We start from the raw sequence: 21,694 nt of genomic DNA on the forward strand, positions 1-21,694 counted from the left end.
CATAAATTCTTCATTCATTTGGCCACCCTGTGTTAGTCTTGTTTTAAAATCAAAATGTTTTCTAGTTGGAAAAGTTATTCAAATAGGCCGTCATAAGTTATTTATAGGGATTCAAATATAGAGGACTGAAGACTAAGGGAAGGTTCAGAAAATGGAAACTTTTTTTTTCTTCTTTTAATTAGAAGTAATATAAGGGAGTTCAATCATTTGGGGTGCAACATATTTCAATTTCTCCATTTTTAATGCTCATTGCCCATTCTCTGGTTTACATCTTGACATCTGGAGTGAGAAAGGTCCCTGGAAGAGGAATTTCACTCGCTCCCATTCTCTTCCCCCCCCCCCCCCCTTTTTTTTTTTTTTTTTTTTTTTTTTTTTTTTTTTCTCCTCTCCTTCTATCCCTACCTCCTTGCTTGTTCTGCTGGGGTTGTCCTCAATTCAGCTAATCGATAATTAGAAGATGGCTGCCACTTTTGGGTTCAATCAACTAGCAGGAGCAAATCTGAAGACAAATTTTGGCAGTGCCGCACACCACAGAAAAATGAAAATACGGCTTCAGCCTAAACTCCTGACTATAGTAGTCTTTGTACACCTTCTGTCCTCCTGGGATATATAACTAGGATACACCAGAGGGAGCAGGGGCATGTCATTCTCGCCTAGGCAGGAATGGTGGCAAAGGCAGCCCTGAACAAAATACATTTTAGTAATGATTTACATTGCAGAATGGAGAAGGGAATCCAGGGATCTGCCGGGTAAAGGTCTGCTTTAACTACTTGAGTCCCAGCACCTGTAACCTGTGTAAACCCCATTGAGTCTTTGTGCTTTCTCAGGTATTGTGATAGGCCTTACAATTGGTGCATTGCAGTCAACCTAGCCAATCTTGGTGTTTTTAGGGGGACAGAAAGTACTCTCCTTTTTGATATCATGCTTTAAATTATATACTTTTTTTTTTTTCCCCAATAAAAAAAAATGAACATTTTTGAAAAAAGTGATCTGCTAATTTCAACCACATAAAGTAAAAGATGAGGCACAGCGTTTTATTTCCAGAAAAAAGAAATGTAATTTTGTCTGGAATCAACACCAAATTTGCCTGTTTTTTTTTCCCAAGTTATGGAGAAAATATATATTGTAGAAACCATGGTGTGTATAAGTTTTTTTATTTACAAAGCTTTTTTTCTCACTCACATAAGGCCCTGTCCTTGAAAATTGTACAATTTTTGGGGGGTCTTTCAATATATTTTCAACAGGAAACCGATGGAAATGTGAGATTTGTCATTGTTTTGAACATTTCGTATTCATTTTATATTAGTTACTTGAAATTAAAACAAAAAAATTAAAATACATTTTTTCTAGGTTTTTTCAGTTATGTATATAAGTAGATAATGATGTGATAAATACTTTATACTACTGCTTCTATACATGGGAACACCACACAAGTATGCCTTTAATCCTTTGGTGGGAACATGGCAGGGGAGTGCATTCTGGCTGGAAACTGAAATGTCAGATTTTTAGCACCAAATTGCATTTACAGTGGCTAAGGAGGGGCAAGACCCCAGAAACCATATATTATATTGGGTTACATAGCTTTTTTTTTTTTTTTTTTTTTTTTTTTTTTTTCCCCCCACTTTTTCTTCTTGGCGGTCTAAATCTCATCAGTGGAGATCTAATCCAGATGTCCAACCCTCCCCAATGCAGCTTTGCAGCAGTAGATGCGAGTGCTGTGATTTCCTCACACTTCTAATGTAAACCCAGAATGGAAGTGCTATGTTTACTTTCACAAAGTGCTCCTAGCGCTGGATGCTGGCTGTCACTGGCAGCCGGCAGTTTGAGTGCTTGCCCCTGCTAGGACCCACTGATCCCCACTGCCAGTTGGGACTAATGTGGTTAACAAAGACTGCCTTTATCTAATGGCAAAAAAATTGCATGATTTTTGAGTTTAGAGAAAAAGACGGTGGTTACATTTTAACCCCCAGTACAATCTTGGGAAAGCATTTTTCCAAAATGAAGGGCACTGGAGTTTGTTTTTTTGTTTCAGAACCTTTTTGGTAGGTTAGCAGTGATGAGATGAGAGAGGCCCCTTCATAAATCTACAAAAAATGTTTTAGCCTGGTTGGGTTGGAGGTCTGTATTTTGGACTTCATTTGGTATGTGGAGAAGGAAATTTGGCAGCCAAATTATGAAGTCATTCACCAGAACTGTTCTGGTTTCTCTTCTAGGAGAAGCACATATAATCATTTAAGCAGCTGGTTGACTGATGCACGGAACCTCACCAATCCAAACACAGTAAGTTGTAAAAAAATTTTTGCTGTATAAAATGACAAGATGGTAACTTGGATTTAGCATGTCAACAGTCCTCAAAGCTGGTTGGGCACTAGGCCATAGTACAGATGTCCTCATAATTTAGACATGGTCTCTAACTGAAGTTTGATTTTCTAGGGCTAGTTTAGGCTGTGCTGACGTTTAATCTTAGAGTTCAATTTTTGACAAGAATTGGTTGTTGGTCATAGTCTGAGCCTGGTCTGTAGGTGGAGTTGAATATTATGTCTTGCCACAGGTATCGGGCCAAGTTTAGGCCTAATGTTTCTTTGCTCTGGATGTTAGTCTGGTTCTAGGTAGAGGGTCTTGGTGAAGCTGGATGTTGGGTCTTCCAGTGAAATTGGAAGTCGGGCTAGGTTGGGTGTCCTAATATTGGTTCCATTTAGTAATGTCTTTTGTTCCCCTCTGCAGGTAATCATTCTAATAGGCAATAAAGCGGACCTGGAGGCCCAGCGTGATGTCACATATGAGGAGGCCAAGCAGTTTGCTGAGGAGAATGGTATGTGACTCAAACTTCACATCTGAACCAGCTTTTTCAGATTCTCATTTTTACATTCCAGATTTGATGTCTCTTATGGGACTTGCCTAATATGTGGGTCTCTCTTGTCTTCTGCAGGACTCCTGTTCCTGGAAGCAAGTGCAAAAACGTAAGTGACAAAAAGAAATGCTGCCTTTCCCTGAACAGTTCTTAGCATTTGAGAAGATATATAAAGCAGCTTTTTGCCAGGAGTACTTTTTTTTTTTTTTCTTTCTAAAACACTAAGTGCCAAACCATGGATGTTATGGTGAGCAGGGAAGGCACTGAGCCTGGAGTAACTGATGTAACTTACAAGTTCTGGCCTCAGTACTTGGAGTCACTGACCTTGGTCAAGTAAGCACATCAGGAGTCTGACTTCACTGCACTTTTGTTCTGGCACAAAGCCAGACAGCTAGAATGTATAAACTTTTCAAAATGTTAAGCCTGGCATGATAATGAAAAATAAAACTTTACAGCTTAAAGTCAAGTTCCTTCTCTGCTTCCTCCCTTGGACAGCAATGCATTTTGGACAGTTTAAGGCAAGAATTTAAACAAAGATTAATCTCTTCAAACTGGTTAATGTGCTTTCAATAGAGATATTGCTGGATTGATCTTATTGTGATGATCATTAACCACTTCAATACCTGCCACTTTCAACTCCTTCCTGCCCAGGCCAGTTATCAGATTTCAGTGCTGTTGCAGTTTGAATGACATTTGTGCGGTCATGCAACACTGTACCCAAATGAATGCAAGGCGCATTCTGGGGGGAAGAATGAGGCAAGTCCTGCCCAGCCATCATTTTGAAATACGCCTGGTAGGAAGTGGTTTAATATGAGCAGATACATTGTCCTGCAACTTTATTTTTGAGCCTCAAACAGTTGATATGAGTGAAAGACAAAATGACAATTGCAGCCTTTAACTGATAGGCTTTAGATGATGGGTCCATGGCTGAAATGTGGATTATTATTATTATTATTATTATTATTATAATATTTTTTTTTTTTTTTCCCTGAACCAGTAATACCTCTTTTGTAGCCTTGTGTCTGTGTTTAAAGAATACTGTAAAGGCAAATGACTACAGTCACTTGTTAACCATAGGACAGAAATGTGACTGGGTTGAGTTTGACACCACTCACTAGTTTCTACCAATGACTGCATTTTTTTTTCTTCCTGCAGAGGAGAGAATGTGGAAGATGCTTTTCTGGAAGCCGCCAAGAAAATTTACCAAAACATACAAGATGGAAGCCTAGATCTGAATGCTGCGGAGTCTGGTGTACAGCATAAACCATCAGCACCTCAAGGAGGCCGTCTAACCAGTGAACCCCAACCTCAGAGAGAAGGCTGTGGCTGCTAGTGACCTGTCTGTGAGGGCCACCTTCTTTCTGACCTTCCCTCCTCGTCTGTCTCGCGCAGTATTTTTTTTGCTGCCCTGTACACCGTACTGGTTTCATGAAAAGGTTGGGGGGGGGGGGGGGAACTCCACTGAGGCGACAGTTTAACACAATACTAAACTGCTACATAACTCTAGATGTATCCAGATTATCAAAGGAAAGTCAAGTAATAAAACACACACAAACCAATCCTTCCTGCATGTTATAAATATAGAACTTTTTCTTCTCCTAATCGTCTTTGTGATGTTGGCAATCCAGAGTTTCTCTAGAAGAGCTGAACTGGATTCATCCAGGTCTCATAGTTTTAATTTTTTCTAGAATAGGCTCATTGGCTGTGAATGTCAATAAGGGGAATCTCTACCCATCTTCTGTTTTCAATTTCTTTTTGCTCATCTGGAAGAAAGAGGGTTTCTACACTGAATTTCGTCTTAATTTTACAAATGATTCTGGTGTTTGTTTTCCCCTGTCGTGTCCCATTACCTTCCTCTCGTGTTTTCTAAATTTTACTCCTCACATTTAACTCGTAAATTAAAAAAAAAAAAAAAATACTAAAAAAAATACCAAAAAAAAAAGGAACCAGATCATCGAGATACATTCTGTGTACAAAAAATTAATTCTGGCATTAGTGTGTCAGGAAATATCAGTTTGTACAGTTTGTGACCACATCACTTCCTTCCTCCCCGCATAGTGCAGTAGGTGTAAATTACTTTTAGATAATGCTTGGCTCCGCCCTCTTTTTGAACCTTTTTTGCACTGTGGCTTATACAAAGCGGTTTTAGAAAATCCCATTGTGGAATGAGCAGTGTGCTGACTTTTTTTTTTTTTCTTTGAGTCGATCTTTTGCGTATAACAGCTGTGTATTGCCTGCCTTACGATGTATAGAGATTTAATGAGAAGGCTGGTTTAACTATTGCACATATTATGCTTTATTTTCTTTTAATATTTTTGGAGTCTGGATTACAGTTCTGCTGCTTTTTAGGATTAACTTTTTTTGTGCATTTTTAAACACTACAGTGGGATGGTTTTTAAATACGTAAAACATGCATTTTATTTCAGACGTGGGACATAATCAGCGGTCGGCACCTTTCACAACAGTTTTGGCCAATGTTATTAGCCATTTTATAATAGACCAACCACGGTAAAAGAGACAGCCGTTGTCCCATCTTTATGTGCAGAGGCGAAGGTGGCAATCGTGTCGTCGAACATGGTTATCTAACAGGCATAATTCTTTGCTAAAGACAAGCTGAGAGGTGAAAACTGGAATATTATCATATCCTTTTGTACCCTTGTAAAATCTTCAGAAAATTTGGTTTTCCCTTCTGCATCTTTCTTGAGGTGTTTTCCTTTAGTTGGCAGGTTATCCATTACTGTGCAGGGACCACAAATTACTCGCTGAGAATTTTGACACAGACCGTGCCCCGAACCCTCCCCCCACGTCTCCTTAAGTTACAGTAGGTCATCTGCTCGTTTCTGTGACTAAAGGAACAACCTGGACTGCTGTACTTTTTCCCTCGATGTAACAAAATGCTATTAATCTAAATATTTGTAAATAAAGTACCTGTATCTAGATAATTTACATCCGGCTTGGTTATTTCATTTTCTTGGAGTCATTTTTCTAGTGCCACTTAAATGAAAGATGACTTCTGAGTGGCTGCTATTGGTTATGTAATTTTTATGCCAAAGTAACTAATCAGATGTGTGATCAGCCTTGGAAAATGACAGCTACTGTATCTGTAGGAAGGGCTATACCAGAATATATTTACCCAATTTCCTGCAGATAACTGGTTGAGGTAGTCTGCTTTTATGGATTTGAAGGAAAACTGAGCTGTTGTCTAATAGTGTAGAACTGGCAAATGGATAAATACACCAAAACGGTTTTAATTCCTAATTGAGGGGCATGGGAAGTCTTGTAGACTTGAAAAAATAATCTGTAGGCCAGTCCACGATAACCCTCTTGCAATGAGCATACCTCAGTTTTTAGCTAGTGTGCTAGGAAAATGAATGCTGAAAAAAATCCTACCCTAATTTATTGCTAAGAGATATATATATATATATATATATATATATATATATATATATATATATATATATATATATATATATATATATATATATATATATATATATATATATATATATATAAATATAATTTTTTTTTTTTTTTTTTTTTTTCTTCAATGCTTTCCTTTTTATTTCAATCCAGATTCTTCTACTTATTGCTGCTTGAATCTGTAAGATTGCAGCCTTTCCTCAGGCTAGCTTGCCTGTGAGGTTTGTCTTGAAGTAACCTTGAGGCATTGGGTTATGTGCTGTGTGACCTTAAACAATGCACAATGGGTTGGAACCCTTAAAAAAAAAACAAAAAAAAAAAAAACTTTCCACCCACAGGTGTAGCAGAGTGGCAAGCAGGAAGTATTGACAGTACTGGATAGAGGCTGTGGGCGGGAGCTGCAGGCGTTAACTTTATACATTAACAAGCTGCTTGCTGGGCAGTCCTAGCAACCAATCACCTGCTGGTTAATGTGAAAAGTTACCTCCAGCAGCTCCCACCCTCAAGGACTGTGCCTCTTCCCGCTCTCTGCTTTGCAGTGAAGAGAAGAGCGGTGGAGGCTGAGGGAAGGACTGTGTGCAGACCTGTGTTCCCAATCGACCTGTCAGCTGCCCAAGGTCAAGCGCAATCGACTAATTGCTGAACCCGAGATAGGGATAGGAACAGTCAACAGGATCCTGTACTTACAGACTGTCTTCCATTCTACCTACTTTTGTGTTGCCAAAAGTATTGGGACACCCCTCAAGATTATTGGATTCAGGTGTTCCAATCACCTCCATGGCCACAGGTGTATAATATCAAGCACCTTGGCATTTAGACTGCTTCTACAAACATTTGTAAAAGAATGGGTCACTCCTCAAGAGCTCCGTGAATTCAAGTGTGGTACCGTGATAGGTTGCCACCTGTGCAATCAGTCCATCCGTCAAATTTCCTTCCACTAAATATTCCACAGTCAACTGTTAGTGGTATATAACAAACTGGAAGCAACTGGGAACAGCAACTTCACCAAGAAGTGGTAGGCCACGTAAAATGACAGAGCGGGGTCAGCACATGAAGTGCGCAGAAGTCGCCAACTGTCTGCAGAATCATTAGCTAAAGACCTCCAAACTTCGTGTGGCCATCAGATTTGCACAACAGTGCATAGAGAGCTTCATGGAATGGGTTTCCATGGCCAAGCAGCTGCATCCAAACCTTGCATCACCAAGTGCAATGTAAAGCGTCAGATGCAGTGGTGTAAAGCACACCGCCACTGGACTCTAGAACAGGGGAGATGTGTTCTCTGGAGTGACGAATCACACTTGTTTGGCATTCTGATGTATGTGTCTTGGTTTGGCGGTTGCCAGGTGAACGGTGTTTGCCTGACTGCATTGTGCCAAGTGAAGTTTGGGGGAGGAGAGATTATTTTCTGCAAGGTTTCTCATGGATTGGTCCCCCAAAACAGCGCTGTGCTTCTTTGGGATCTCAGTTTGGTTCTCCCTGCCCTGCAGAAGCCATCCTTTGAACCCGTTGGGGAATTTTTTTAAGTTCAATCTTCTTTGTGACTATCGCATCTGTCAGATGTGTTTCTGAGTTTGCAGCTCTATCATGCAGAGCCTTTCCTGATTCTTCACAAGGATAAAAGTGATCTTGTGTCCAAGACTCTTCTTTTCTACTCAAGGTGGTCTCAGCCTTCCACCTTATGAGGACATTGTCGTTCCTTCTTTGTGCCCCACTCCAAACATTGCAAAGAGGTTGCTCTCCAGTGTTTAAATGTAATCAGAGCTATCAGGGTCTGACAACCACAGCTTCTGTTTGAAAAACATGGTCTTTAGTAGTGCTGACAGGGTCTCATCAAGGCTTCATCCTGCTTCTAAGTCCACCATTGCTAGCTGGATAAGACATCTCATTGTGAAGGCTTATGCTCTTAAAGATGAGGTACTTGTACATGTTCATGCCACCAAATCAGTTCCTGGTCTTTCATCATCAAGCTGCTGTTGCCTTGCTTTGTAAGGCCACCACCTGGTCTTCAGTTTGTTCCTTCTCCAGGTTCTACCAGGTGAGTGTCCAGGCTTCATTGGATTCAGCCTTTTACCTGCACTTTGAGTTGGGTCCTTGACACTTGTTTGGTTTTTGTTGAGCCTGTTGTCACTATTCGGTTTTACTTGTTGCGTCCCACCCCTCTGATTTACTGTGTACTGTATGAGTAGGATGAAAGGGATAAGTGAAGTTCTCCCCCTGGCATAGCCAACCCTTTCAAGCTTCACTAACCAGGAGGCAATAATCTTGGTGGAAGCTGTGAAATCATTACACGTTCTACCTGATAGAACAAACAAGTGCTCTGACTTCCTGTTGCCAGATGTTACCTTGATGTAACATTTTTAAAGCTTGACCAACATCTGATAGGCTAACTTCTTGGGTACTCCCCAAGAGGGACATAGCAAGGACAACTTTTTGTGTGATATAGACTGAAGGACACAGCCATGATCTTGAGCATCAGCATAAGTACCACCCTATCCGGCATAAATGTAAGAGAGGGCTCTTTAAACCCCAGGTCCTCTAATATGGACACTCTTCCGGTTGATGTAATTGCCACCAGTAAAGCAGTTTTCAGTGAGAGGTACCACAGGGGGCCACTTTGATTGAAGGCATCTGATGCAAACAAGTCCAACACCAATGGGCAATCCCACTCCACAAACAATCCCTTAGGTAGGTTTCAACTTGCAGCTTGAAGGACAGTATAATTGAGTGTTGGATGCCCACTGTATACCAGTGAAAGCAGAGATAGCTGAACTATGGGCCCATAGTGTACGTATGCAAAAACTTAACTCTAGCCCTGCCTCCAGAATCTTTGGAATGTGATGAGCTCAGTGTAATACCTTAGTTAGCAGCAATCCTGTGAATTTGTCATATTCTACTATAGGCACTGTTAGTGCTGCTGTTTGTTTTCATAAGAGTATTCATAACCTTTTACAGAGCAACTGAGAGCTATTAGCTGGAGCCTGTCAGATGTTGGATGAATGGGACTTTGGAGAATACGATTTTAGCAGCAGAGGGAGTGGATCCTTGGCACTCAGGAGGGTAGAGGGTACCAAGGCCCCTTCAACCATCCTGGGATCACCACCAAAACTATCAACCTTCCTTTGCCACAGCCTTAGCTGGAACCTGAGACTCCGATGGAGAGGCAGAAAGGCATAAGCTGTCCTGGAGATCCACTAAGATGGCTTGTGGATGCTGGACCCTGGCATCGAAAGCAACTTGGGTTGACTGGGGATGTGAACAGTTCTACCTCTGGAAGATATTACCAAGCCTGTTAGTTCTCAAAAGACATGTAGCAACCTGGACCATTCATCGTTGTCCAGGTTTGTCCTGGACAAATTGTTTGCCTATAGATTCTTCCGACCGTGCACATAGGTAGCAGATACAGTAGCTACAGGATATTGACTTGGGCCAACTCTAGAATCAGACAAACCTCCTTCAGGAGGGAGACACTAGGTGCCCCCTTGTTTCCAGGTGTAGGCAGCAGGCATTGTGCTGTCTAACTTAACCAAGACTGGTTCACCCTGGATGAGGTCATTGAAAGTTAGGAGAGCCTGAAATTGCATTCTTAACTACTCTGCTGGTGTCTTACTGCACCACCAGCCCCTAGGCCATCAGATGTGGTTGGAGAAGCAGAATCTTCTGCGATGTCATTCCCAAGTTTTGGTTCACTTTCATAAAGGGCGTAATCCATATTTTCTGATCTAGGCCCTCTATCAGTTCAGAAACCTGACTTGATAGGGGGTAAGAGTTCAACTGAGCCTACCTGACCTGCTGGATCTGAGATTTGAACGATCTCCCAAATATGTCCCGAGTGACCATGTGTCCATCACCAAAGCTGTACCTATGTCCAAAGAGGAACCACCAAGTGCCCATAAGACATGTATGGATGGCACAATTTGCAAAATACCAGAAAGCATCCTGACCTGAAGCTGTTCACTGACTTTTTGGATTATGTGCTGGCTTTTTGTTTGACTCCCAGAAATGCAGAAGCTACCTTCTCTGGAGTGAGCGTGGAAACGGACTCTTGAACGTCAGTCTCCTTTAACTCAACAGATTCTCATCTTGAGGCAGAAAACCAAACTGACCACTATAAATTTAAGCTTCACCTTCCAAGATCAAGAACAGTGCAGTTATTGAGTACGTCCTTTAAAGGCACCCAGCATGTTCTAATGGTAAAGTCATGTATCTGGCCAATCCTTTCACAGGATGAGTGGAAACGTCTTCTAAGTGTATAGGCCACTTGTTTAATGAATGTGACATGTTAGGTGTCATCATCCTCATTTTTGGTTGCTTGAACAAAGCAAGATTCATACTGTCATGTTCACCTGTCTCTTCCCCTTTGGAGAGTCCGAAGAAGCTGTTTTGCCTGGGAAGGCTGTTAGACTGCTTATTGCAGTCTTTACAGGGTGAGTAAAACAGTTACATTCATGTTCATCTTACAGTTATGTCCATCTGTGTCTTTTTTTTTTTTTTATTAAGTCTGAGGAGGGTTGTTTTGCTTGGGAAAGCTCTGAGACTACTCATTGCCAGACTAGATAGTTCTTTTACAGGGTTTGCCTGCCACTTAAAGCAGCAAAAAAAAAAAGTAATGAAGTAGACCATAGCTTGCTTTGTAATAAACCCTAAAGGGTTAACAACTGGTAGATGGAGGTTGATACTGCAACAAAAAGGTAGGAATCTGCCACAGAATTACAATAATCCTCTGCAATGTACACAAACCATCCAAGGGAATTGTTGACATCATAAAGACCTTTTTGAGAAACTGGAGAGCACAAACAAGTATAAAAGGGATGTCCTGTACTCAAACAGGCAATGCTGGCTACAGTAGTCATGCATAGGTAACTCATCTACCCTGGGAATGCTGATTTGTTGAGGAGGTTGGCATAATAGCACAATAGTAAGCAACCATAAGAAGCCACCAACAGGTTAATACAATGTGTGAACAAAGTCTTACTGTGTGCACCTGCCCTGCAGAGTACTATCGGTGGAGGAGCTCAGGGTATGCATAGCGGCTGCACGGAGCAAGGCACAACACTACCTCATTTAGATACAAAGCATTTTTAAATTTAGCTCACCCAACCTCTGCCATCTGACTGTAAATACTGGCACTGTGTGGGTGTGTGGCTAGGGGACATGCTGCTGACACTGATGCCCACGGCCCATGGACCCAGTGGCCCCCAGACAAGGCTGTTAGACATGATAAAAGCCACTCTGAGGACCAGCAGTGGGGCTCCATGGATTATGGGTCATTTATCCGATACACCAGGGACTGCATCCTGCTGAAATCCACATGCATTGGAGGGACACCCAGCCCTTTAGACCAGCCAGGTAGAGGAGCACACCTAGGTCCTGCATATGTTGATGCTCAAGATCATGCCAAAGTGGCCTTCATCGTCCATATCACACAGAAGGTTGTCCTTCCTACGCCCCTCTTGGAGAGTACCCAAGAAGTTAGCTCATCAGATTTGGGTCAAGCTTTAAAATTTAACATCAAGACGACATCTGGCATCAGGAAGGCAGAGCACTTGTTTGTCATTCCAGGTGGTGCATGTAATGATTTTATGGCTTCCAACAAGATTATTACCTCCAGTTGGCGAAGCTCATCTCCTTGGCCTACAAGTTGAAAGGGTTGGCTGTGCCAGGGGCATCACTTCACTGTCCACCCGAAGGGTCAAGACTTTGTGAGCGGCAGCCGGCTGAGTGTGCCCAGACTCTATCTGCAAGGCAGCTACGTGGTGGTCAATACACACTTTCATGACTCATTACTGTATAGAAGCAGTCTTAATGAAAGTTGAGTTTTGCAGAGGCATCCTGGCTTCTGCTTTTAGTTAGAATGGAGGAGTGTGTAGCAGTTCCCAGCTGTGCTGACATGGAGCTGTCAGGAAAATTGAATGATAAATACTTACTGTAATTTTCCTTTCCTGACAGCTCCATATCAGCACAATTCCCACCCAGCCTGGTAGGACTAGTTACAGAACACTGAGGCTGCATGGGGGTTCAAATTTATGAGTGATGTCCTAGAACGGGGGGGGGGTGGCCTTACTCAGCTGTGCTGACATGGAGCCCGTCAAGAAAGGAGAGTTACAGTAAGTATCTGTCATTCAATTTTCCATTTTTTTTTTGTACTCGCTGTGAAATCCTTTTGTCAAAATCTATTCAGGGACACAGGTCCCACTCCTCAATTACTGCTAGCTACAAACAGACATGTTGGGTAGAGGAGGTGATCTTGGGCTGGCCTACAGATTTGTTTGTCAGTGTCCAGTTCTGTAGTGGGGAGTATAACACAACAATCTAGGTCTGTCTGTGTCCCCTGACAGACTCCAACTTGTAGAACAGTAGCAATAGTTATATTGTTGTCTTTCCTGTTCTGATGCCAACAACCCCTTTCACTCATTTCTTGTGCAGACATTTCAGGGACAGGAAGTAAGGGTAAATTTCCCCAGTGAGGAGCGTATCACAGACAAATTCTTCTCTCCACTCTGCTGCAATTCCTGGCGTTTGGCTGTAAAGGCTATTATTTTTGACACTTGTGTGACTAAGGTGTCCGTTTAAGTCCTCATGCACACGTGATGTTTTTACAGCGGCTGTTTTTGGCGGGTTTTTTTTTCTACAGCCAGTAAACTCCCCAGCATGTTATCCTATAAAGTCCATGCACACACAGACTCTAATCAACATTTTTTGGCTGGTTAAAAACCCCCCAGAATTAGTGGGTTTATAGGAGGAGTTTTTAAGCTGTAAAAAAGCTCTAACACTGCAAAACGCAGTAAATCGTGGCAGACCAGCGTTTTTGGATGCTAAACACATACAAAAAGGCTAAAAACACTGAAAAACTGAAGTTTTTACTGTGACTTTACATATTACAAGCGTTATTAAAATGCCCAGTGCTCATGAAGTCTAAGAAAGAGAAAATCTGAGATCTTGAAGATCACAGCTGATCTCTCAGCTGTGCCAGTTTATGAAGCCGAGGTGAGGAGCAGAGAACTGTGACGGAACACGGCGGCCAACCCCTGCCCTTCTCACCAACTCATGACCGAAGGACCAGCCGATCTCGCACTGCCCTGTCACTTGCGTAACAATGCCACTCACCTGTGCCCTGCACAAAGATTTTCCAGCTTGCGGAACCATAATCTTTGTGCCAGCAAGCAGCCTGAAGGCAATTGTTACTGAGGTCAGGTTAGTTATGCAATTAACCCTTCACAGTGCCACCACCACCTTTTTACAGAGGAGGAAACTCATAAATCTTAGCAGTAACACTGTGCCATTAATATAAGTGTCTGTAACACACACAGTCATCACAGACCGATATATTCAGAGGATTATTACATACAGTAGCACTCTTCAAGAGGCAGGGATTCTTTAGTTTGCAATAAAAATTTTAGAGACCGTTTCAACACTTTTCAAAATAAGATTTATTACTAAAAAGGTCAAAATGGTGCAATTAAAATATTTACAGAAAAAGATGTTACAAAGATATAAAGAGAACAATAAAACAGAGAAATAAAAGAAAGAAGTTAGGAAGGCAGAATACTTGCAATGTCCTTGGTTTAGCAGAGTCCAATTGTCCGAACAAAAATATTGCCTTGGCTCTCAAGTCCGTTAGATGTTTCCTGATTGACGTTAAAGGGGTGTCGCCTAAGAACAAATGACCAATCATCCAGTTTGGGGATGGGGTCTAGGAGGTAATCCAAGTTATGACCAAGTCGCCTTACAATTTCATACTAAGGTTAATAACCTCCAATAGGTGCAGGTAGCATCCTAGCAACTGGCAGATTAATATTCAGAATTATATTTCAAACCTAGGGATACCAAACAGTGTACCCTCTTCACCCAGGAGGGAACTCAGTTTAAACTCAGGTGATCTGTAATCACACAATTATTTCACAAGATCACATGCAGCTCCTTCCCCTTCTACATCGATCTCAGCTGTTCTCAGAAGGAGAAGAGAGAAGTTTTTCCTCTGTGAACAAATGATCTCTGCTTCATAAACGGGGACAGAGAAGATTTTTCCCTGAGAACTGAAATGAGATAAATTATCTCTGCTTAATAAACATACACCATAACCCTTTATAAACCAGCATATGAGATATATGCCAACTCATAAGAAGCATCTCTTTTCTTCACATTTTTACTGAGTGCTGGGGGAACAGCTATCACTATCCTCCCAATTCTCTGACAGGAGAGATGCGCTGTTATTCAGCAGCCAGTTTGTCACTGTTCACCGAATACTTCAGATTTTTTTTTTCAATAGGTTCACACAATAAAAAGCCTTCTGCGATTCCTCCCCTCTGTTCTTGCACAGGCACATCTGTTGCAAATGCCTCTGCAGCTGTTGATTCAGAAACCATGAGGGAAAAGTCCATGAGGTTGCATACACCTTGTTGGACTTAACCAATTATACAGCAGTAGATTTTCAGTCTGGACTTCCACCTTAAAAATATATATATCCGCATCCCCTGCTATGGTGTTGTACATATTCCCCCACCATGATGAAATAAAAAATAATAATTCTGAACACCTTACAGTTTGTTCTGTTTCCCTGAAAGCACGATAAGGAATAACCAGGCATGGAAGGTTGATAGTCAGCATATTAAAATGCTAGAAAATACATCAGCAGTTTTCATGCAGGCATAAAATGGTTTCCAAGAAGTTCTGGTGGAAAAGGTCACATTAAAGCTGTGTTGAATCTAGGTAAGCTAAAGAGCAATTAAAGGGAGCTGGAATACCTTCCCAGGAGACATGATCTCCACTGTAGGGAAGGATCAACCTATCTGAACTCCATTCCTTTTGTTCATAGATCCTTTGACATGAGTGAACGCAAATGCTAAATATTTTTTAGGGAGAAAAGGATGCTCTGGGTACTGGATCATGTTAAATTAGGATGTGCGATGACCAGAGGACACTGCTGCATAACTTAAATAGTGGCCTTTAATTGTAAAGAGGAGTGATACCATTACTTCACCATAACATGACAATCTGTACAATGTTTTATTTCTTTTCTAGAAATATAAAACAATCAATCTGTACATTGTTTTTGTGTATAAAAATATTTATTATAAAAACAAATTAAAAAAACATACAATTTAAATTCTTATATACAGATTAGTGCATAAGGAATGAAGGGTTCTGGTATAATAAGGCTCATATAAAATAGCTCCTCCATACTGTGGGTCGTGGCCTGGAAGTAGCTACTACAATCAGTCATATGATCAAGTTGGATATCCAACCATGGAGGCGGCAACAAGCTCTGTGATATCCTGTCCTGCTGCAACTATTGTCTGCAAAGCATTGCAGTCTCCAGTGCCAGCTTCCTTCTGAAATACAAACAATGTGAGAAAATTTAGATGTAGAAAACACTTTGGCGGTTTAGCATCAATAAGAAACCTGATTGTATATTATTTTGTCATAGATAAACTTTATTATATACAGTACTATATTGCCTTTTTTTATAAAGGGTAAACTCTTATTTTAATATGTACAGGAAGGTATCTCTACCACAATTCATGCTTTACTCAGTGACTTCTGCAGCACTGCCATTCTGCTTTAGGACCCATTTGGGCAAATAGCATCTCCGCTACAAGAATCTGCAATGGAAAACTTCATCCCCGTTTACACTTTGTGTGTGAACAGTTCGTCATTCATCTGCATGGGATGAAAATCTAACGCCACTATTTCCATGTTTAGTGGAGTGGTCACATGAGATTACGGACTCAGCCCTGGAGTTTCTGGATGCAGCTCATCATCCATTTGGTATGTAGAGTGCTGTTGTGTCTAGATGCAGCATTTTATTTATGCATGCAATGGTGCAGCCTATTCATCCGTTTAAATGAAACCTTAGGCCTCATTCACACACAGCGTATCAATGTGTAACATGTGAAGGGCATTGTTTACCAACAGGTGTTTCGTGCGTCCCCATGCAGGCAGTCCCATTCATGTGTATCGGGATTAAGTGGCTGTACAGACACGGCCACTGCTCTCAATTTGACATCCATGTGGGTTCACGGCCACAAAAACACAGACATTATAAGTTTGGGGCTGTGCACCCACACATTTGTTAGATTGGGAGCAGCAGCTGTGTCCATACAGCCACAGCATCCTAATAGACATGAATGAGAATGCTTGCATGGGGATGCACAAAACACCTGTACATACCCATGCAGGTAAATACAGTCCTCCACAGGAAACAATTGCTGGCTATGTCTCCTTAGGAAGATTCCCCCAATTCCTGTCCTGGTGACACCAAAATAGAAAGTGGGGGAAATCTCAGTGGGTCACACCATAGGATTGTTTCCTTATAACGTCATATATACAGCAGTTAAAATAAGTATTCAACACGTCACCATTTTTCTCAGTAAATATATTTCTAAAGGTGGCATCGACATTTTTAAAAAAATTTTCGACAAATTTTCAGCACATTTCAGCAACAACCCATGCAATCCGTACATAGAAAGAAACCAAAACAAATAAGTTCAGAAATTAAGTTATGTGTAAAAAAAAAATGGAATGACACCGGGAAAAAGTATTGAATGCATGAAGAAAGAGAGATGTAAAAATGCATGGAAAGCCAGCTGAAATCTATCAGTAATTAGAAAGCAATCCTGCTTTCAAAGTATTGAACACGCTAATGGAAATGTATTTAATTCTTCATACGAAATCCTATTCTTACACACAAGCTGTATTCACATCTTTAAGGTTCCATGGGCCTCTTCTATGAATTCTGAACTTAAGTTCTTTCCATTTTCTATTGGATTCAAGTCAGGTGATTGGCTGAGCCATTCAAGCAGCTTTATTTTCTTTCTTCTTTTCTTTTCTTGAAACCAGTTGAGAGTTTCCTTGGTTTTGTGTTTGGGATCATTGTCTCGCTGAAAGGTCTTCCTTCCTCGTTTCACCTTCATCATCCTGGTAGATGGCCGCAAATTTTTATCAAGAATGGCTTAGTACATTTTTCCATTCATCCTTCCTTCAGTGATATATTAAGTTTGCCAGTACCTTATGCTGAGAAACAGCCCCACACCATGATGTTCCCACCTCCAAACTTCACTGTTGGTATGGTGTTTTTGGGGTGATGTGCAGTCATTTGATTTCCAACCATGATGTGTATTATGGCATCCAAAGAGTTCAATTTTGGTCTCATCTGACCAGACTATATTCTCCCTGTATTTCACAGGCTTGTCTAAATGTTGTGCAGTAAACTTTAAAAGAGCTTCAACATGCTTTTTCTTCAGCAATGGGGTCTTGCGTAGTGAGCGTGCATATAGGCCATGGCGGCTGAGTGCATTACTTATTGTTTTCTTTGAAATAATTGCACTGGGTAATTCCAGGTCTTTTTGAAGCTCTCCACAAGTGGTCCTTGGCTCTTGGACAACTCTTCTGATAATTCTTTTCACTCCTCTTTCAGAAATAATACGAGGAGCACCTGGTCATGCCTGATGTAAGGTGAGATGATGTTCTTTCCACTTCCAGATTATGGCCAAACAGTGCTCACTGGGACATTCAGAAGTTTAGAAATCCTTCTGTAAACAATGCTATCAGTATGTTTGCAACAATAAGGTTGCGAAGGTCATGAGAGAGCTCTTTGCTTTTACCCATCATGAGATTTTTTTTTTGTGCGAAACCTTGGTAATGAGACACCTTTTTATAGGCCATCAGTTTAGACTGAACTAGCTGATATTAATTGCACTGATAAGAGGCAGAATTGCTTTCTAATTGCTGATAGATTTCAGCTGGTGTCTTGGCTTTCCATGCCTTTTTACACCTCCCTTTCTTCATGTATTCAATACTCTTTCCCTGTGTCATTCCATTTTATTACACATAACTGTCTCAAAACAAATACGTTCAGAAATTAGGTTGTCAACAGAACCGGTATCCCCACTGGAAGGTTTCCTGTCTTTTTCCTGTTCTGAGGACAACTCAAAGTTTAGAATTTTCCATATCGGGTCACTGGCACAGAGAGCTCTTTGCCCTGGTGACCGAAAAGACAAAAACAATGCAGATGTCACCAAAAAGGGAGGGGGGTTCTAACCCTTCACTGCTCCATCCAAAACTAAAATTAAAATGTGGATTAAGTTTCACTTTAAAATGATGGGTGTTTGAATATAGTGTTATGCTGTGTTTATACACTGCTGATTGTGTCTGTCCATTATATCTGTGCAGAATTATCCTCCATAGGATGGAGGAGATGGGACTGGAGTAGGAGGAGGACATGGGATGGAGAGGAGGAGGACATGGGATGGGACTTGGTGGGGTGACAGTGGGTGGATTCGATGAGATGGCCAGGTCGATGGCCCTGGGGGAAGTTGGTTTTCAGGCCGGGGGGGGGGGGGGGGCGGCAAAAATTTTTGATGGCTGGCATTGCTAGCTCCTTCCCTAAAGCTTGTTATCAAGCAGTAAAGAGATCACAGAGAAGAGAAGGATCTGTGTTGTGTTCTGTACTTCAAGATATGGAAGCTCCCCCCCTTTTACTTACCTGTGCCGGATCTCGACCCAGCACTGTGTATGAGAGCAGCAGCTCTCTTGGCTCTCGCTCTCCTCACTGGACAGAGAGGCACCAGCGGGAGACACTGGCTCTTGCTGCTGTCAATTACAGCAAGCGAGGAGAGAGCTGGGAGGCAGGGTCAAGCAGGAGAGATCACAGGATGTCCCCAAGCAGGAGCAACCAAGGGGTGTTAATTGAGAGTATGTTCCTGAACATGGGACCAGTCAAAGACAAAAATGTTGTAATGAAGGGAAAATTTAAATAAAAATTATGTCAGAATTAGATCAGGGAACCCAGATGGTACAAGGAGCCCAAGAAGGATGCAGCATCAAACAAAAGGATTAAGTGTGGGCATCAACATTTGAGCAAACATTCAATGAATTCGGCTCAAGAGCCTTGTGATAACAGGTCTCCAAGTCACCCTGGGATTGGAATATTCAGTGGGTAAATAAGGATCTGATAAAATGGCACCACAGAGAGTAGGGATTTTGCCAGCTATGTACTGCAGATTTGCAGTAATTTTCCTGTCTTGGAAGACAGGCTAATTCTGAGGCCCGATCCTATGTATCTTCCTAAAGTCTCCTCAGATTTTCATTGTTCCCAGGTAGTCACCCTACCTTCTTTCTGTAGTTCTCCCAAGAATGAGAAGGAGGTTTTGTTTAGTTTTTTAGATGTAAGGAGATGTTAACCAAAATAATTGGAGGTCACCTGAGATTTTAGGAGATCCAGTCATCTGGTTCTTTTTAGTGGGCTCAACACGGGCCTTTGACCTTCCAAAAGTTCAACTGCCAGATGGATTCATGAGACTAATTTTGTCTGCGTATGTACGCACGCACGCACGCACACACACACACCTCAAAAAAATTAAAGGAACACTTTGAAGACACATCATATCTCCATGGGGAAAATATCATGCTGGATATCTATACTGATAAGGACTGGGTAATGTGTTAGGAACATAAAGATGCCCCATCGTTTGATGGAAATGAAAATTATCAACCTACAGAGGACTGAATTCAAAGACACCCCGAAAATTAAAGTGAAAAAATGATGCAGCAGGCTAGCCCATTTTGCTGAAATTGAATTCCAACGACTCAAAATGGCTCTCAGTAGTTTGTATGGCCCTCACATGCTTATATGCACGTCGGGGCATGCGCATAATGAGTCAACGGATGGTGTCCTGGTGTATTTCCTCCCAGATCTGGACTAGGGCATCACTGAGCTCCTGGACAGTCTGAGGTGCAACCTGGCGCATTTGGATGGCCCGAAACATGATATCTCAGAGGTTTTCTATTGGATGTAGGTCAGGAGAGAACGTGGAGACCATTCAATGGTATCAATTCCTTCATCTTCCAGGAACTGCCTGCATACTTTCGCCACGTGAGGCCGGGCATTGTCGTGCAGCAGGAGGAACCCAGGACCCACTGCACCAGCATGGGTTCTGACAACGGGTCCATGGATTTCATCCCGATGCCCAGTGGCAGTCAGGGTGCAATTGTCTAACCTGTGAAGGTCTGTGTGTCCCTCTATGGATATGCCTCCCCAGACCATCACTGACCCACCACCAAAGTGGTCATGCTGAATGAAGTTACAGACCTTTCACATATGTCACATGTACTCAGGGTGAACCTGCTCTCATCTGTGAAAAGCACAGGACGCTAGTGGCAGACCTGCCAATTCTGGTGTTGAATGGCAAATGCCAACCGAGCTCTATGGTGCTGGGTAGTGAGCACAGGCCCCACTAGAGGATGTTGGGCCCTCAGGCCACCCTCATGAAGTCGGTTTCTGATTGTTTGGTCAGAAACATTCATACCAGTGGCCTGCTGGGGGTGATTTTGTAGGGAACTGATCATCCCTGTTCCTCCTTGCACAAAGGAGCAGATACCGGTCCTGCTGATGGGTTAAAGACCTTCTACGGCCTTGTCCAGCTCTCCTAGAGTAACTGCCTGACTCTTGGAATCTCCTCTATGCTCGAGACTGTGTTGGGAGACACAGCAAACCTTCTGGCAATGTCACGTATTGCTGTGCCATCCTGGAAGAGCTGGACTGCCTGTGCCATCTCTGTAGGGTCCAGGTATCGCCTCATGCTACCAGTAGTGACAATGACCCTAGCCAAATGCAAAACTAGTGAAAAACAGTCAGAAAAGATGAGTAGGGAAAAAAATGTCAGCGGCCTCCACCTGTAAAACCATTCCTGTTTTGGGGGTCGTCTCATTGTTGCCCATCTAGTACACCTGTTGCTAATTTCATTAACACCAAAGCAGCTGAAACTGATTAAAAACCCTCTCTGCTACTTAACTGACCAGATCAATATCCCAGGAGTTTAATTGACTTGATGCTATACTCTGATGTGTTTCTTTAAATTTTTGGAGCAATGTATATATATCAGGGATGTTCAATTTGTATCGCCTGACGCCCGGGACATGTAGTTCAGGGCGCTGGGCAGGTAGCTTCTTTTAACCTGTCAGGTGGAAGCATTTGAGCGGCAGCACTGCTGCTGATTGCTTCCACACAGCCCACTACAGTTTCAGCCTCCTCTGCCGCCAACATCCGCCAACCCCCTTCCTCATCCACAAACCGCCACCCTTACGAAACAAAAAATTTGAGCTACTTTTTTTTTAAATTGGAAAGTTACACCCAAGCACATAACTCCCCACCCCATAAAAAATTTTTGAAGCCCCCCCCCACCCCCACATATACGCACGTACAAATGTCAACACAAGCAGGAGTACATGAAAACGTTGATTGCGATACAAGTTACATATTGTTGCACATGCCAGAATGAGAGCAATAATTCTAGCACGAGACCTCCTCCGTAACACTAAATGGATGACCTATAAGGGGCTTTAAAAGCATCATCTATAGAAAATATAGGGTACTAAAGTTTGTCGCCATTTTACAAGGGCATGCAAATTCAAGGTTTGACATGATGG

The 21,694-nt window shown here is 42.0% G+C and overlaps 2 protein-coding genes across 3 annotated transcripts in view; one reads left to right on the plus strand and one right to left on the minus strand.

Annotated features, from left to right (window-relative positions):
• The window catches only part of RAB14 (RAB14, member RAS oncogene family), a 45,148-nt gene extending 39,351 nt beyond the window's left edge, over positions 1-5,797 (plus strand). Inside the window, exons 6-9 of the mRNA XM_089685256.1 lie at positions 2,214-2,280; positions 2,725-2,812; positions 2,930-2,960; positions 4,007-5,797. Of these exons, the coding sequence (XP_089541382.1) occupies positions 2,214-2,280; positions 2,725-2,812; positions 2,930-2,960; positions 4,007-4,184 (364 nt within the window). The 3' untranslated portion in view covers positions 4,185-5,797. The remainder of the gene's footprint in view (positions 1-2,213; positions 2,281-2,724; positions 2,813-2,929; positions 2,961-4,006) is intronic.
• Positions 5,798-13,674: 7,877 nt separating this feature from the next.
• CNTRL (centriolin) overlaps positions 13,675-21,694 on the minus strand; it is a 192,376-nt gene continuing 184,356 nt past the window's right edge. For both annotated transcript variants that reach the window (XM_089685257.1, XM_089685258.1), the window contains one exon: positions 13,675-15,600. The gene's annotated coding sequence lies outside the window, so the exon portion shown is untranslated. The remainder of the gene's footprint in view (positions 15,601-21,694) is intronic.

Source organism: Staurois parvus, unplaced genomic scaffold (assembly GCF_062004578.1).
Source record: "Staurois parvus isolate SC_StPar_1 unplaced genomic scaffold, SC_StPar_1.0 ptg000365l, whole genome shotgun sequence".
Taxonomy (NCBI): Eukaryota; Metazoa; Chordata; class Amphibia; order Anura; family Ranidae; genus Staurois; species Staurois parvus.